General features: G+C 36.0%; 1 protein-coding gene across 6 annotated transcripts in view; it reads left to right on the top strand.

Moving 5' to 3' along the window:
- Window positions 1-17,676, top strand: part of LOC135139524 (zinc finger homeobox protein 3) — a 294,739-nt gene extending 277,063 nt beyond the window's left edge. For 5 of the 6 annotated variants that reach the window (XM_064069793.1, XM_064069791.1, XM_064069790.1 and 2 more), the window contains one exon: window positions 14,769-17,676. In XM_064069793.1, coding sequence (XP_063925863.1) covers window positions 14,769-15,376 — 608 coding nt within the window. In that variant the 3' untranslated portion in view covers window positions 15,377-17,676. Of the gene's footprint in view, window positions 1-3,150; window positions 3,204-14,768 lie in introns of all 6 variants that reach the window. The other variant, XM_064069796.1, reaches the window with a different exon arrangement.
- Window positions 17,677-17,926: the final 250 nt, after the last annotated feature.

The following is a 17,926-nucleotide window of genomic DNA, read 5'->3' as shown; positions in this document are numbered from 1 at the left end:
AATGTAACAAATAAAATATGTTTAAACAATAAACTTACTAACCTCAAACCTCTAATTCATTTCGATTGAAAAATTCCATATGAATAAAAAAAAATTCGAAAACTAAAATTGATAACAAATTTATTCTAAAATATGCATCTTGCGTTCATATTTTGTTATTGTTGGATACATATTTTCGTTTATTTGATTACGAGTTTCTTTTTGTTGTTGAAATTGTTGGAATATTCTTCTTTACCATTTTTCGTTCTTCTCTTTTCTTTCCAGTAAAAACTGTTTCGAATATGATCTTCAAAATGTGTAAATCTCTCCGTGTAAATTACACTATAACGTTACCTTACGACCTGTTTCGCCCCCCATCCTCTCATCATCCGCGTTGTTTCGGCCCGTTACGAGCCGCTTCCAGCTCTGCGTCCTTCCGCTTTCCCTCCATAAATACATCGCCCACTCGACCCTCTTCCAGCCGAAATAACTCACCTTCTTGTTCCGATCTCGAATTTGTCCTCTCGCCACCGAACACCCATTCACGCCCTCGACCATTTTTCCTTCTACCTGGGCCGGCGTTACAAATTAGCCGGGTGGAAGAGAGCACCCTAAACAAATACGACACAAATACGACACATCCGGCTCCTCCCCCCGCGCCGCTCCCGAATTTCAATGGGCCCTTTGATAAATCGTTATCATCGCGAATACACACATCCAACAAAAATTGTTTCATCCCGTCGGTGGCGTGGCTGCCGAGATTTATGATAATCGAAGAAATCGGGTTTGTAATGGCGTGAGATGTTCGTAGACAATAGACAATAAAAAATAAATTATAACCGAACCTTTGAGAGTACCTTACGTTTATTTAATACCGGCTAATCATGCAACATTTAAATATAAAATGCCCCGTACGCGGTGGTACGTGTTTTAAATAAACCACCCCCGACGCTACCCCAATACCTGATTGAGTGCAGCCCTCTTATCGGGGAGAAAAACGCGCATTTTTGTCATGCCACGCGAAGAGGGAAATCACGAGTACAGTACATCTATTCAATTGTGGAATAGGAATACCAGTTTTTTTCTCTTACTCTTCAAGAGCTTATAACTGAATTAGATAATTCTTTCATTATCAGTTCACATTGATAGATTTAGGAAATACTGTGTGTCCATAGTTATATTGCTATTGACTTTAGAAGTGATATTTCACTTTTCAGTGGACAGACTATACCTAAGTAGATATATTTGAGCAGACCGGAAACATCTAGATATTAGAGAACAAACTTTCATTGAAATTTATTATTGTGACATTTATTATTTCGTAAATTTTAATTAGTCACAGCGTTTAATCGAGCTTTTTTTTACTTTTTCGGGTCAATTGTAGCAAAAATCTTGTATGAAGCTCGTCTGAAAAGTGATTTTAAGCATGTATATTTATTTAATTAATCATGTATTAATGAATATAGACCATCTATTGAATTGTGGAATACGATAACCATTATTGTCAGCTGCGAATGCCGTTCAAGAATTTATAGCTGAATTCCAAAATTCTCATTGACATTTCACATCGGTATAGGAAATTCTTTCGTTCGATAATTATAGTGCTATTATTGATTTTAAAATCATATTTCACTCATTCAGTGGACAGACTATAGTTAGCTATATTTGAAGAGACTACCTAAAATTAGCAGATATTATATACATGAGTCACTAAGCCGCCTTCCTCAATAACCCATTAATTATTAGAAATAGAAAAAAAAGTCAAAGACCAAAGCTGTACGATTCTTTGAGAATTATACTCTAAAATTACCTTTAACTATACAGAGTGGTCTGTTTTGAAATTGTTTTTTTAAATATTTTAGTGAAATATACTATATATTAACATATTTTAATTGACCTCTTCTTAGCTTTACAACCACAGTTTACTTTTGAAATTCTGATGCGATGTTGCCACGTTATTTCAATTTTCTTGAAATTGTTTGGCAATGGAAGGGTTCACAAAAAAAATCGCAATAGGGTTATTTTAAAATCATCATAATTTCAAAAATAAACTCTAGTTGTAAAATCTAAGAATAGGTCAATTAAAAAATGTAAATATATATTGGGTGATTCGTTTAAAAAAACTAACTTCTTAAAAACTGAACTTGTGTCGTTAAAAATACTTTTGGAGTATTGTGCTCAAAGAACCATACAATTTCGGTCTTTGAGTTTTTTCTATTTTTAATAATAATTAATAACTTCATGACTCGCCCTGTATATAAATATAATTTCTGTTGATCTAATATTTTTTCGGCTACTAATTCAAAAATTATCACACTAGTGCGATTTTTATGATTTCATAGACTGATTTTTTTTTTAATTTTCAGTATTTAATATGATATCGAAGAACGCGTGCTCAGTGAATCACCCTGTATACACGAACTAATAACTTTATGTGTAATCAAGGATTTTTCCCTTAATTAATATTATTGTGAATCGATTTTCTTTGAAAAGTCTTTTCACACAGATTACTATTGAGATATCCCAAAAGTTATATCGCCCAATTTGTATTGCGAAATAATGTGGTGTGGATGAATATATTCAATGAGATCTCCTCGACATTCACGGGTTTTAGAGTTGCATAACTTAAAATTATTTTCAACTATACAGGGTGTTCTGTTTTTGAGACGCTACCAACTTTTTTTAATGGAATACTCTATATATTTTACACGCTCTCAATGACCGATTCTTGGATTTTGCAAGTATATTTCATTTTTGCAGTTTTGATGCGACGTTGTCAAGTTGTTTCAATTTTCTTGAATAAAAAAATTAAAAGTTTAGTAAAATTGAAATTTAATTAACCCTATATAGTTGAAAATACTTCATATTGGTTTATCACTTTTATCTTACTATTGCAAATAATAAGTAATGAGATATTGAGGCGCGCGTGCTAGTTTGGTCACCCTGTATATGGATGTATAGTCGGTCGGGCACCAGTTTTCGTCTGTTTCTCCCCCGCACCACGCCTTCGCCACGCTTCACCTTTTTTAAGCATGTTGGTTGTGTTGTTTAGCTTTGGTTGAATTGTCACTGTAGATAAGGTATAGCGACCCTGACGTGCTTAAAACGAGATCATACTTTTTCGATGTACATTTTTTTTGTTTCTTATGGTTGTTTTTTTCAACATTTCAGCATACGATGCATCTCAATGCGACTATGGACCGATACTGGCCTCAATGGCAAAGGTCAGTAGTGAACTTTCTTACAACTTTAAGCACGCAGGGTCACGCTTGTTATAAATATAAAGCTCACGACTTTGTACTGCTACCGAGAATCTTCAGTGGGTTTCGCAGGAATTAAAAAAATATTTATAACAAGTTTTCGCCCGAAGAGTTGGTAGTTGTTGCACGGAATTGCGAATGCAGACTTGAGGTGGTTAAAAATGAGGAAGGGACGTTGGGACGACGTGGAATCGAGTTTAAATAAATAGACGGAATTTATCGTGTAATAAAGTTTGTATTGCATTGTAGTGTCGGAGTGAAATACGACATAATATTCCTGTCGACGACATAACTTTGAGTGCCATTTAGAGACTTGTGCGACTGGAGGAGGCACATTATGAAAACACTGCATATTTTAGGTTTCGCGGGATCGAATGTGGGAGGCTGAAAATGAAAGTTTCAAGTTTATAGGCGAATTTAATCTGAAAACATTTTTTAAACTTCTTGAAGGACTAAATTTTGGTGGTGGTTTTTTCAAAACGACCACAAATTTCACCTTGCCTGCTGGATTTTAAAAACACGAGTCTTTGCTATGAGAAAAATTCAATAACAGTAGTTCGTCAGAAATTAATTAATTTTGACAGCTCATAAACAACTTTCGTTTCATCAATTAGTTCATAAATCATATACATACGTATATAATTTATTGTTGTCGTTAATTGAAAATTTTTAATTGTTGTCAAAATATTGTAACCATAACATGAATTGTATTAGGTAATTCACCATTAGTTTTAATTTAATTTAATTTAATTCAATCATCAATAACTATTACAAAACGGAAAGAGCCTCTAGGTGTGAAAGTCCTTAAACTAACAATGTATAAAATTTTATCTTATTAAGGTGTAAATAAACAAACAATTTTCATAAATATGTGTTGATTTTTGGCTCTTTGTCTAAATGCTGATCTGACGTTAAACACTAAAACTTGGTAACGAAGGTTGAGTTCCAAAATGGGTGTGTATGTGGTCCCTAAATAAACATACACAGGATGTTTCGCCCTAGATTAATTAAAAAATGTAAATTCGGCCTATGTAATTTCTTGCTTCATAAGGTTGCTTGATAAACCGACGGCTGCGTAAGCGGCACTTAACGGAGTTCAGTTAGTTTCGTGTTTAGGGTGCGTGTAGCTAGTTTTTCTGTACAAAATGAATGCCTACTTCAGATGGTTCTCAAGGGTTAATACATACTTGTCCTTCCAACTTATCTACGAACTATAATATCTAAAAAAAAAAAACATTTTTGTATATAAAAATATTAACAGATAGAAAAAAAAGTTAAAGATCAAAGTTATATGGTTCTTGGAGTACCATACGCTAAAATTATTTTCAACTCTACAGAATGTTCTGTTTTTGAGGCGTAACGTACAACTCACTTTTTCGAAATGGAACATGCTATATAATTTACATACTCTGTTTGAGCTCGTCCTAGATTATACAACCTAGCCCACTTTTGAAATTTTGTTGCGATATTGCCACGTTATAGCAAATTTATTAGTTTTTTTTAGCAATGCAACAAAAAAATTACAGTAGGATTATTTTTAAAATCTGTGCTATAACATTTTGTGGAGAGATAACGTTGCTTTGTTGTGGTATCAATTAAATTAAATTTTAATACCGAGTGTTTATAAAAAATCCGAAGCTATACAATTTTTCGAATATCGATATATCAGTTTTTTTCAAGTAGAACACTCTGTATTTTATTATTGTATCGTACTCTATTTTTTATTCTCTTTCTTCTGATATGTAGGTGTCTCTAAAAAGAGTGAAAAATCGCAGAAACTGTTAATTCTAGATCTAGAAAATTGTTATAGAGTAATATTTTTGATTTTTTTATAAATACCCTGTATATTAATTTAAGTTATACCACCACAAAGCGCGTATCTTTATTTATCCTGTCTACAAATTTTTCTAGCACAGATGTTAAAAATAACCTCACTGCGATTTTTTTGCTGAACCATTGCACTTCTAAAAAATGTCAAAAAAAAATGGAATAACGTGGCAACGTCGCATTGGAATTTCAAAAATAAACTACGGTTTTAAAGTCTGCGAAGGAATCAATGAGAATATAAAAAAATATATAGGGTGTTCTACTTAAAAAAAGTAAGTTGTGGCTTACCTTTCGAAAATAGAAGGCCGTCTCTATAGTTGAAAATAATTTCAGTCTATAGCACTCTAAGAAGCGTACAACTTCAGTCTCTGACGTTTTTTCTATTTTCAATAATTACTGAGATATCGAAGAATGAGCACTCTCCCTGTGTATATTTGCGCCATATTCTCCAAAAATAATTTTTATATGCTTTTAATTACGTTCAACATTTCTTATTATGAACAAATTATTATTAAATACTACGAAATACTGTCACAATTTAGTGTAAACATTTTTAGAGCAAGGATTTAAAAAATGTTGTTATTTTACATAATGTTTATTTAGTACAGCAATACATATTAAAAAAACATAAAATCACTTTACAGTGGAAGTATAGGCCATCTATGAAAATAGCGGTTTATGATTTTGACCTAAAGTCGGTCGTGTTTAGAAGAAGCGTGGAGTTGTGTCATAATTTTATACTTAACACTAATAAGTTGCATTATTCGTCGAAAGGGTGGCGAAGGAGTCAAAGTCGTAATAGCACTATTTTCGTGGATGGTCTATACTACGAAAAGGAATTGTTGAGTCATAATCTGTCACTTAGATTTTGACCAGTAGCGTATCATTCAGTTCTGAAATGAAAATTTTGTTTCTAACTTTTTTGAGTTATACTGTCGTTTTAAATCGGTCCGCGGTTGAAGCAGAACTATGAAGTAGCTCTTTGAATGTTCTTTCTCTTTCAAATCGGTGGTGATGTGCCAACAAAAATAGTGGCTTTATGGCTTAACTTTTCTAACCCACTCATGCCAGGTAAATATGTACAACAAAGAGCCGCTGCTTGGGATGGTGTCATAAATTTGCATCTAGTGACGTTGACCGAGATAGTGGAGGAGTCAAAATCGCGAAACCACTATTCTTGTTGATGCACTATACTTCTAGTTTCTTGTTCTTTTCTATTTCTTTACACGCTTTTAGCAACGATTACAATCACCGTTTACATGTATACCCTGACCAAAATTTTGAAATTGCGAGACATTCTTGCGACGCCGGCCTCCAGAAAACATGTCCATCGATCAAAACCCCCCGCCCCACCCCACCTGTCCCACATTTTAATTGCGCTCTTCCCACCTCCCGAATCGAACTTTCTCCCATAACCGCACAAAGCTCTCCGAAAAATTCCACGTCCGGGCATAAAAAGCTCGCGCACGTATTGAATTTCCTTTTGGGTGGAGGCGCGCCGGTTGAATATGTGAAAACGAAATTAGCGGAGCGTCCCTTGCTTATCGGAAATTGGTAAGTTTGTCGGCTTGGATGTGATCCTGCGACTCCGGCCGATCAATATTTTAAAAGTCGTGACTCATTTTTTTCGGAGGGTGCGCCTTAATATCTGCACATAAAAAATAAAACGACCCTCCGAGATAATCTCGGGGATTACAAGCGCCGCGTCCTTGACGAATTAAGCTTTCCGCTCGAGCTTTAATTCGCGCCGCCGCCAACTTAATTGACGGTTTTAATTAGGTGGCGAGGGCGGAATTAACGCCGCGATTTACCCTTTAACGGACACTTGTTGCGCGGAAGGGTTGATGCCGGTGCGGGACAGTAATTAGTGAGTGTTTGGGTGCTTGTTTCAGAGCGGTGTCGGAATGCGGGAGCGGGAGGCGGCGGCGAGGGTGGATTAAGGGGATGATAGCGGAGTTTACCCTTTTTGTGAATTTTTAAGTGAATGGGGAGGAGCGGTTTGATGATGATATCGAAGGAGGGTGGATGTTTCTTAACGAGGGTGCAGGGGAAAAAATACAAATTAAAAATCAGTTGACCGTGGTGAAATCGGATGATAAAAAATTGTAAAGGACGGCTTACACGGTACGTCGACAAGGTCAGCTTTAAGTTGTTAACTCGCTAAATGTGTAATATGTAGTGATTGATAAATAATATACCTAATATCATGTCGAGGTTTTCTCACAAGCTGTGGCAAAAAATTGCACAATATCTGTATTCATCACCAAAACAATATGTTGCTTACGGTTGTAATTAGTACAAAAGCGCCTTACGTCAACAAGATTTACTGAAACAAAAACACTCTTTTGTAAAATCCAAGGTTAGTTAATCGTTAATTGTTATAAATCGCATAGAAACCTAACCTAAACCTAATCTTGTACTTCAGTCGACACACCAATGTAGAGACAAACGCTATACCGAGAGAGCAATTTTTAACACAGCCTTCGCAGTGTTCGGAATGTGAGAATTCTAGGGACGTCCTCATAAACATGTAAGAATTTTGTTACTCGAAAACGTAGAACATTGGTTGGGTTAGTATAGGCAATAAAACATTTCATTCATTATATAAATTATTATTAAAGCCACAGTTACACAGTTATAGACTTGTCGTGTCGAACACGATAAATAAGTGATCTGCGATTTACGACACGTGATAACTACGTCAGATTTCAAAAATTTGCATATGGTCTTGTTATTCGCTCATTTTTCGTACTGAAACACGTTCGTTTACACGCTAATAATTGACAAAGTTACAAGATGCCGTAAATTTCGACCATCTGATTTATTATTTCCGAAACCCGCTTGGCAAACCTACAACTGTGAAACCCATACTTAACGGATTTTTAATTAATTTCACGTTGGAGCTGGGACGGGCTTTTACCGAAAATTTTTGGTTGGCGTTATTAGTATGACGTCATTGATATTTTTCTGAATAGCAACTGCACAGAAATTGAATTGAGTTGTGTAAAATTTTGAATTCGTTCATAAATGAAGTAAATAATTTTAATATATTTTAGCTGTTGTTTCAAGTTATGAAGACTTCTTCAAATAAATTGAGCAACATAACTACAAATTTCTATATATACAGGGTGAATAAAACTAAGCGCGCGTTCCCCGATATCTCGTAAATGATTAGAAATAGAAAAAAGTCATATACCAAAGTTGTATGGGTTTTCTAAAAATATTTTTAGCTATACAGAGTGTTGTCTTTTTAAGGCGTAACACAATTAAGTTTTTTATTTTTACATTTTTGATCTTTTCTTAGGTTTTACAGTCACAGTTTATTTTTGAAATTACGATGCAACGTTGCCATGTTCTTCCAATATTTTTGAAAATTTTTAACAATGGAAGGGTTCACAAGAAAAATCACAAAAGTGTTACTTTTAATATTTTTGTTACCATATTTTGTGGGCAGATAAAGAAGGGTATGCGCTTTATTGTAGTATAAATGAGATTAAATTTTCTTATACAGTGTGTTTATAAAAATGTTTTAATTGTTAAAGTTTTCAAATATCGATATACTGCGATTTCATTTTTAAGAGACGCATCGACATATTTGAAGAATGAGGACAAAAAGACAGTAAAATACTATAATAAAATACAGGGTGTTTCATTTGAAAAAACTGAAATACCAATATTTGAAAACTGTAAAATTTTATTTTTTTTTTTCTAAATATGCACTCTGTATATTGAAATTTGATTTATTTGATACTACAATAAAGCGTGTGCCTTTATTCTCCCACAAAATTGACTTTAAAAATTACCCGAATGCGATTTTTTTGTGAACCTTTCCATGCCAAAAAAATTCAAGAAAATTGGAATATTGTGGCAACGTCTTATCGGAATTTCAAAAGTAAGCTATAATCTATAGTCAATTAAAAGATCTAAAAATATATAGGGTGTTTCATTTAAAGAAACAACGTTAACGTGTTATACCTTAAAAAATATGTACTATAATACGAAAGAACCGTACAACTTGGGTCTTTGACTTTTTTCTATCTCCAACAATTAATGAGATGTCTAGGCCGATGGCTTAATGACTCACCTTGTATATATGGGGGACCTCAGATAAAACTCCGAGAGCTTATATCTTCAGAACGGAGAAATATATCGAAATTCTGTAAACGTCATCGTTTTTAGCTTAGAAACTGAATAGAGTACATTAGAAATATAACGCATATATAACGCCGTGTCTTTTTTAGATTGCAACTTATATATTTTTTTACGGATTTTGATAGATCGCCGTGTTTTACCTGGATACATGTATTGGATATATTTTCTAAAAAAATTTAAGTTGAAAATATATAGTGTAAAGTTGAAATTCGTTTAAATTAAAAATTATTTTCAAGTGTTGTATATATATTTTTACAGTTTTTTAGTTCTCTCCTTTTTTTAAAAATAATGTTTAAAGTTATTATTACATTTCAAATTTACTCTAAATTAAAATATTGATACACTGGAAGAAAATTTTTTCCAAAAAAAAAAAAATTAAAAAATGGAAAGGACTATTTCTAAATTAGCTTCTTCCACATTTTGCTAAAATTTGGCAAAATTTATCTCCCAATTAACTCGTAATTGTTGCCTTAATATCTCATGGCGATTTTCGTTGCAGTAAATTGAAAGAAAAACTTATAAAACATACTTTCAAATGATTATATTTAATAAAAAATTCTGTGACACTTCCTGTGTAATGGTTCCGACTACTGCCATTAACAACATTCATGCTTTCAATTTTTCTTCCTAATGGGATTTATTTATAACACACCAATACAGACATGTAGTTTTAATTAAAAATCATTATTGCTTATGCACGTGCTGACTAATCTAGGCTCGGCTACCTATAGGATAGTGGACAGAACAGTAATATATTGACTATCTCTCCACTTTCTTGCTAGCTTAATTAATTGTGCATAGCTGCGCTTTTATTATTTATAGCGATTTGAACAGTACATTTTAAGACACAATTAAATGAGATAATTTGTATACATTCTAAGAGCAGCTGACATTTAAATCATTAGCTTAATTATATTCCAACATACTAATTAATAAATATATCACAGTGAAATAAATTTAAGAAAAAAATAGAAACGTAAGCAGTCAACCTGTCAGCGATGATTAATCTCACTAATTTAAATATCAAAGTGCCAAAGTAACTGCGTAATACCCACAAAACCCGGTGAAAATAGCGCGCACTCGAAAAAACCCGCCTGTACTTTTCCGATGAAAAACCCTGTACATCGGCGACCCTTTTCCGCTCGTCGTCGCGCAGTCTGATTAATAATCTGGCCAAAGCCAACGAGTTTATCAGCGAAACCTGATTAGACCGTATTTAAAATCCATAAAGTCCTAACGGCCCCCCCATTAAAAATGCTCCACACGTTCCGAAATAAATAAAGAACGCCATTAGAATCGTATACAGGAGATAACATACTTGTCAATACATTAAACTGAACATTCAACATAGCCGGCCTCGAGGTTGGTACACGGTGCGACCGCCCGTCAACACCTTGAATAATTCGCTGGTTGTTTGGAATTGAGGCAAGCCCAATGTAACGTAGTCTTGTATAAATTTGTATCACAGTTGTGTCTTAGATTGAGTCTGATTAAAATGTAGTTAAGACTCGGCCCACTCAATCACAACAACATTTATTTTCAAGCGAGGCCTCGGATCAATGACTGCAAACAGAACAGTACTCGCATAAATTAGCGGCCTAATTGCTGTCGCGCGGATTTCCCGCAACATCATTTTTGTTCGAAAATTAAAATCGACTTTGGAAGTGTTTGGACGCGCGTGGTCACGTGCGGTATGCCGAATCGCATACCGTGGAATTGGGGTATAACGTGTTTTGTAAAAATGGCTAGTGTTTTCGCGAGGATTAATTTGAGACGTCCGTCGCGGATTAATTGAAAGTGCGGTCCAAGCCGTCCGTCTGCCCCCGACTTTTCATTTTTTATTCCCGGAGCATAATCATCTTAAAGGAAAAGCAATTCGATCGACAACACAAACATTTGTGCAGTGTAATCTTTCTAAATTGGTTATCTGTCACTGTCATCGGTTCAATTCCGAATGTCTTAGGCCCCGTTCACAATTAATATTGACGCGCGAAGCAAGCTTTGTTTATATAACGCGTGACAGATCAGAACGCCTCCGCTCTGTCACAATTACTGGTGTAAATTGTTTACGTAATTAGTTTAACTACTGTATCCCTATTAAGGTACTAATTACAATTTGTTAAGAGCGGTTCACACTATAATTAGTCCCTCCGTCACATCCGCTCTTTTCGGCGTCTTCCTGCCAGGGATTGTCGCTCCGAATTGAAGAAAAATCCCGGCGTTTTCAATATATAACGATCCGCTGTAGCGAACGAAGATATTTTATAATTCAGAAAAACTGCGCGTCGGAAGCAAAAATCCATATCTCACCCCAAGGCAAGCCTCCCTTCGCTATTATAACTCGCGGAGCGAAAAAGTAAATTTTAAGAAACCCTCGCCCTCGCTTTACAGCCGACCAGCTGCGTTCTGGAGGCGATCTCAATCGGCGCAGGGGCGAGCTCCACCCGCTCGGATGCAATTAAATAGGCAATTTATTTTTTATGTGACTCCGGGATTTTTTAATCAAAACCGCGATATAATTAAAAAGTGGCTCGAACGCAATTTCGGCGATGCTCACTATTGTTTATGGACCCCTATAAAAAATCCGGGCCGGATCGCGATCGATAACTAATTTATTCCGGAATAATCCGGAGCGAGGTAATAATAATAAAACAAACTCAAAACTAAAGATCGACGTTTTAATGGCCGTTCGATATTTTTTTAGGGTCGCGGTGCCCGTCCGGAGCGCAGATCCGGCGGCAGGGGAGAGTCGAGCGATGGGAGACCCCCGTTTCAAAACTATACACCCCTATCGAACACGATAACTTTCAATTGATGTGCACTTGGCTTGCGTCGGTGCAGTATTTTCACACGTAAACTGCTTTTTTACACGATATGACATATGCTCGCAACGTGATAAGACTATTCAGATACATTTTTTGATACGATTATGATATGTAGTATTATGTTTTTTGCTAAATATGTCGTAATTAATACCCAAATTTGCTCCCGTTTGAGCATTGTGATTATGAACTAGCCTTTAACACAATATAAATTTTAACATAACTGTGTGTGTGATTTTTGAAACGTAGACTTTATTTTCTGGATTGTATATATGTATATATGCAATAAACAATTTGAAAAGAACTGATTTACAACAGCATTAATAAACATTGAAAATAATAAAGGGCCCGAGACAGAACCTTGCGGCAATCAAGCCCTGATCCTCTGTATAGTCTTTCGGTCATCGAAGTAAGAACAAACCATTTCCATAATAAAAGTGAATGCAACATCAAATGCCTTATAAGTCAGAATAAACAGTATAAATTTGTCTTTTGTCTAAGACGTAATGTTTATTTTACAAGATACAGGATATCTCTAATTTTGGCGCAGTTTATATAGGCTCATCGTAGTAGGCGATGAACTTAATGAGGTTTAAGGTTTAATATAAAATCCCAACAGAAATCAAATCTTGCTCAGACTTGCTAGAGGAAGTATAGCATTTTTTTCCTTTTTTCTAATATAAAATGGTATTAATATAAATGTAATATACATCAAACTGCAACTTTTTTCATGTTCTAACCCCCTGAAAACAGTTTAATCAACCAAAAAATGTCACAGAGAAATTTTGTAACAAAAGCATCATTGTCTTCTATTTTTTCCTCTTTTTTGTCTGTTAAACATCATACAATCGCTTGAAAATCCTCACACAGATAAAGATGCGTACTTTAAAGGTCCCTATCACATGAAATATTTGTTAGTAGTACAATTTATTTCAATAATAAATAATGTATTTATTAAAATCAAAATATACCATAAATCAATAAGTCAAAATATGTATGTCGAAAAAATGGTGATACAGAGTTGGCAGAATTTTTGAACAAAAATGAACAATTATTGAAAAAAATGGGTTTGAATTCAACATAGTTCAAGTCGTTAGTCTACCCTAAAGTAATATTAGCATTCTCGGCTCATTCTTCTAATTTATGACAGCGAATTCGATTTTGTACAAGTCGTCCGAGGAATGAATGCTATTGTACTGATTATTATATTAGAAATTGATAGATTTGGAGGTACATAATTGTTAATATTTTTAATCCAATATAGATTAAGAGCTATTTTCCGTTGTTAGTAATAAAATCACATAAACACCAGCTAAGATTACTACGTACATTTTTTTGGAGATATGTTTTTTTACGAATACTCTGTCTAAAACAAGTTTGTTTTATAGACGAACAGGATTTTTTATTCTTACAATTTTTATGCTATACAGTTTTGATTTTCTTTTTTTGTAAATCTGGAGATCCAGGGCTGAAGGCGCACTCATAAACCACAACTACAAAAGTATAACTATTGTTATATAATTTTAAGTTTGTTTCCAAAAATCTGAATGTCCAGAGTAAGAACTCAACACGGATTTATAAACCATAAGTGTAGATATACGTCATTCTATAAAATTTAAGTAACATTTATTCGGCAAAATTTTGTGATGTCATTAATTTTTTTGGGAGGTGATAACGCATACGTTTTGATTAGCCTTTTACCATGCCTACGATAACCTTAAAACGGTCAGAGCATTTGGTTTGGCGTCAGGTACATATGTGGAAAAAATAATATGTAATAAATTATTATTAATGTGAAGTCAGTGAAGAAAAACACGAAAATTAAAAAACAGTATAAAAAGTCAATAAAATATATATGTGTCATCATTTTAAAACACACACAAATGTTATGTTAATTTTTATACATTTCATTCCGAAATTTCTTCCTGTGTCATTTCCAAATTGTCAAGATTCGACAGTTTTTTCGATTGCTCACTGGATCATAAAAAATTAAATTTAATAAATTTATTAAATAAAGATTCATTATTGTTAAAAAAGTCACTCTACTATGGTTTAAAATATTATCTCAACATGTTCTCGTTTCAAATTCAACATTTTCTGTAATGAAACCACTTTATTCTATCGAAAAGTGTTTAGGGATTGTGGAAACTCGCCGTGAGGAGGCGGAGCGGTCTAATAACTTTCGCTGCTGGGTACCGACAATACTTTTGCGTGCGATAGTAACTTTCGACAATTACGTGATAGATCTTTTTCTATTAATTAGTTTATTAGTGAATTTCTAATAAATTGCGTAGATGCAAAGAAGAAAAATAAAAAAAATTCTGCCGATCAAAAATATAAAAATGTATTTATAAAAAGTATATTTACCTACCTGACGGTTTTCGAGAAAGTTTTATAAGCTGAAAACAGTGGTGAAAACCGCGTTCCAAAATTTGCGTAAATAACTGAAATATTGATTTTTTTTTTAAATACGTCATGCAAAAATTTCAAGAAAATTAAAAAAATTAAACTATTACTACTATATAATAATAAGTTTGTGAATAATGGAGATATTAAATTCTGTAAATATATTGACAACACCACAAGAGCCAAACCTAGTGACTCCTCTTAAAGTAATCGTGTACTAATTTTCTGGATAGTACGTGGTAAAATTTGGTTGGTTTTGGTGTGTGTGGAGAAAAGGTAGAGTTTGTATGTGTTTGTGACGTTGGGGTTTCTGTTGTTGCAGGGGGAGCCGGAGGACTGCTTCTAGAAACGGGTTCGGGCTTGTCGTTCCTGCCGCTGCCCGCCCCGATCCTGGAGCAGGTGGCGGCGCCGAACTCCGACCCCGGCGTGACGTCCCTGAAGCTGCCCGATCCGCACCCCCACCAGAAGCCGTCCGAGCCGTCCGTCCGCGAGACGGACCTGGAGGTGTGCTTCGTGTGCAAGAAGTGCCGCCTCGCGTTCCCCGGCGAGTCGCCGCTCCTCGTCCACCAGCGTCAGTGCTACGGCGGCAACCAGGAGGGTCGGGGGGCGTTCCGCATCGTGCAGACCGGGTACGAGTGCCGGTCGTGCGGCGGCGAGCGCTTCAAGAGCGCGCCGGAGCTGCGGCGGCACTGCGAGGGCGAGGCGCACCTGAAGAGCGCCGCCAAGCTGCCGCCCCCGGCCGAGTCGCCGCTCAGCCACGAGATGGAGGACGTGGTGAACCAGATCACGCTGTTGGCGGCGCGGGCCGCGCAGGAGGCGGCGCCCGAGCGCGGCGGCCTCGACTCCAACTCCAACACCTTCGCCGAGCGCAAGGGGCGGTTTCTGCCGCCCCCGGACGTCGCGCAGCCCCTCACCAGCGCCGGCCACTAATAGGAACAGGACAATGAAACCAGAACTCCAACTACCAACCTAACGTAATAAGCAATTTTTCGAGAATGATTCATATTATATATTTACAGCTGATTCTATATTTTTGAACGTTATCATGGATATGTTATGTTTTATCGTAGATGTGTCAGTGTAGTTGTGTATATGTTGTATAGTCGAGTAGGTCCGATGATTCCTATTGCAACGTATAGTTACTATGAGTTGTGCGCGCGATCCTAGCTGCGGTCACGTGTCCGATTTTTCAAGGTCGCCGCGGCCAGAACCGCAGCGGCCGAGACGATGCGCTCCCGTCAGCAGGGCCAGAGTTCCTCACTTTCTGTGTATATCAAACTGCGACATACAATGTTCCTATATCGAGATGTAGATAAACTGCATGCGGCGCCCAGGAGGGTCCACGGGCTCCTGGTAGCCCAGTAAAACAAGTTCCTATCGGCCACGTTCTTACAGTTCCTCAAACGACTCGCAACGGACGTGGCCGCTTTTTTATTCATTATTATTATTAAAACGATAAATTATTACAAAAAAAACTTTTATTATTATTGACACTAATTATTAAAAAGTTGATAAGGCAAATGCTGTATTTATCATATATATGTATATGTAACTATATCAGCTGGTAAGAGAACACGGACGCCCGCTTTCATGGTCTCACCCAAATCCACCCTCGTGCCAGCAGTGAAATTGGTTCCTACTAATTACTAATAATCGATACGGTGTTTAAGTAATAATAGTTATTATGTTTTAAAAAAAAAGTTGGTTTTCACCGGCATTGTACGTATATATAGTAGTAGATATATATTTAAAATTTTAAATATATTCTAGGTTACGTATCCAAAATAACTCAAAACTGGGAAATACTTCGGTATGACCTGCCTCGCATATAGTGAGTTTCTTTGGAACTAAGTGTGATTGTTGATATAGCGCGGAGCTTCGGGTCGTCTCGCGCTCGACCCGATCCCGCCCGACTAACCCCCTCCCGCCCCCTTCCCGCCGTCGAGCGCCGAGCCGGCCCGAGGGCCTCAACTAGCAATGCTAAGTGAATGTGACACGTGGGCCCGCCCACTCTGACGTATTACACGATTATTATTACTATTCATATTATATTATTATTATTATTGCTATGTATAGAGCAGTCAGTGTGTATTTATTGAATTTGTTTGAGTACTGCTGGACTCGGTCCGCAACGTGGTTCCTAATATATTTCATATCGTGAAGCAGATGTTGACTTTTATACATTTTCCACTTTTTCTTCTTTTGTACGATGAGCTCTCTAAGTTCGGACAATACTCGCTCTCATACATAACGCTTCACCTGTTTACAAAGATGCATTTCCTCCCCACTCCACCCCCACCCCACTAACACGCATGCTCACCCCCCACCCTTGCACGGCCAAATTATGAATTTGTTTTACTGGTCCCACGTTATGTTATTTTTTTTTGTGTGTATATATATATATATATTTTAACGCCCTTAGGACCCTCGTTTTATTTTATTTTGTTATTTATTGTTTTCGTCCTGCGTGCAGTCGTCTCGTCCCAGTGCCCCCCACAATCGGCGCTTGTGCGTATTTTTATCGTTGATTTTGTCAGATCTAGCCGATCTTTTTGTATAGCCAGTATGTATCATAAGGACATATCCGTTGCATCTTTGTAAATATCACCCGTGCTGATGTAGATCTAAGTGTTGACTCTGTATAAATTATTTTAAGATTAGCTTTTATTTTAGATGATGTTTTTATTTACGTTCGCCGCGTAAGACTTGACAAACAGTGATTTAGGTTAAGTTTTACATAACTCTGCATAGAAAACTAATTTATTTTTCTCTCATTTTGTGATGTAAATATATTTTTTTTATTTAAGTTTAGTTTTAAACATTTGCGACTGCGTATGTGTGAGAGAGTGACGCTCTGTTCGCGAGGCGGATGCCGCTTCGCCGCTATGCTGCTACCAACTAAATACTGTTTTATTTAAAAAAATGAAAAATAAAAATTATTTGTTCATATTGTTACAAATGCTCTGATTTTTTATACAGTTTCATATTGTGAGCTGACAAAATAATGTGGATTGTTTCTTTCCGTTTTTACAAATCTCGTTTCCACACTCTGTCTCGATCGAACAACCAAAACTACAATAAACAAAGATTCCGTTATTTTTTCAGACAAAACTGACAATGAATATTAATAATAATAATTACTAGGTAAATGTTTGTATCCTACGGCTTAAGCCGCTCTCAATTTGTGAGTGTATATGAAAGTCAAAATAAACTACATAGTTTATCATAAATCCCGTCTTTCATTGGCCGACCCGCTCCGACTTAAGCTGATCCAAAGGGCGACTCGTCGACGCAAGGTAAGCACATTACAAATTATTTATTGTCTCGGTGATAATGACGCGATATCCGGACTCGCCTTAATTGCATTACACAGACCGGATTAATTCCTAATTACGTTCTCGGAGCGGACCAGTGGCGTGCGCTCGCTTTAAACAATCGGATTAAATTTTATTGGAGTGGAATGACGTCGAAGTAAGCTCT

Source organism: Zophobas morio, unplaced genomic scaffold, assembly GCF_036711695.1.
Source record: "Zophobas morio isolate AGI-343-1 ecotype UQ-CSIRO unplaced genomic scaffold, CSIRO_AGI_Zmor_V1 ptg000031l, whole genome shotgun sequence".
NCBI classification, from domain to species: Eukaryota; Metazoa; Arthropoda; class Insecta; order Coleoptera; family Tenebrionidae; genus Zophobas; species Zophobas morio.
Note: the sequence above shows the minus strand (reverse complement) of the source record. Positions and strands in the feature narration are given on the sequence as shown.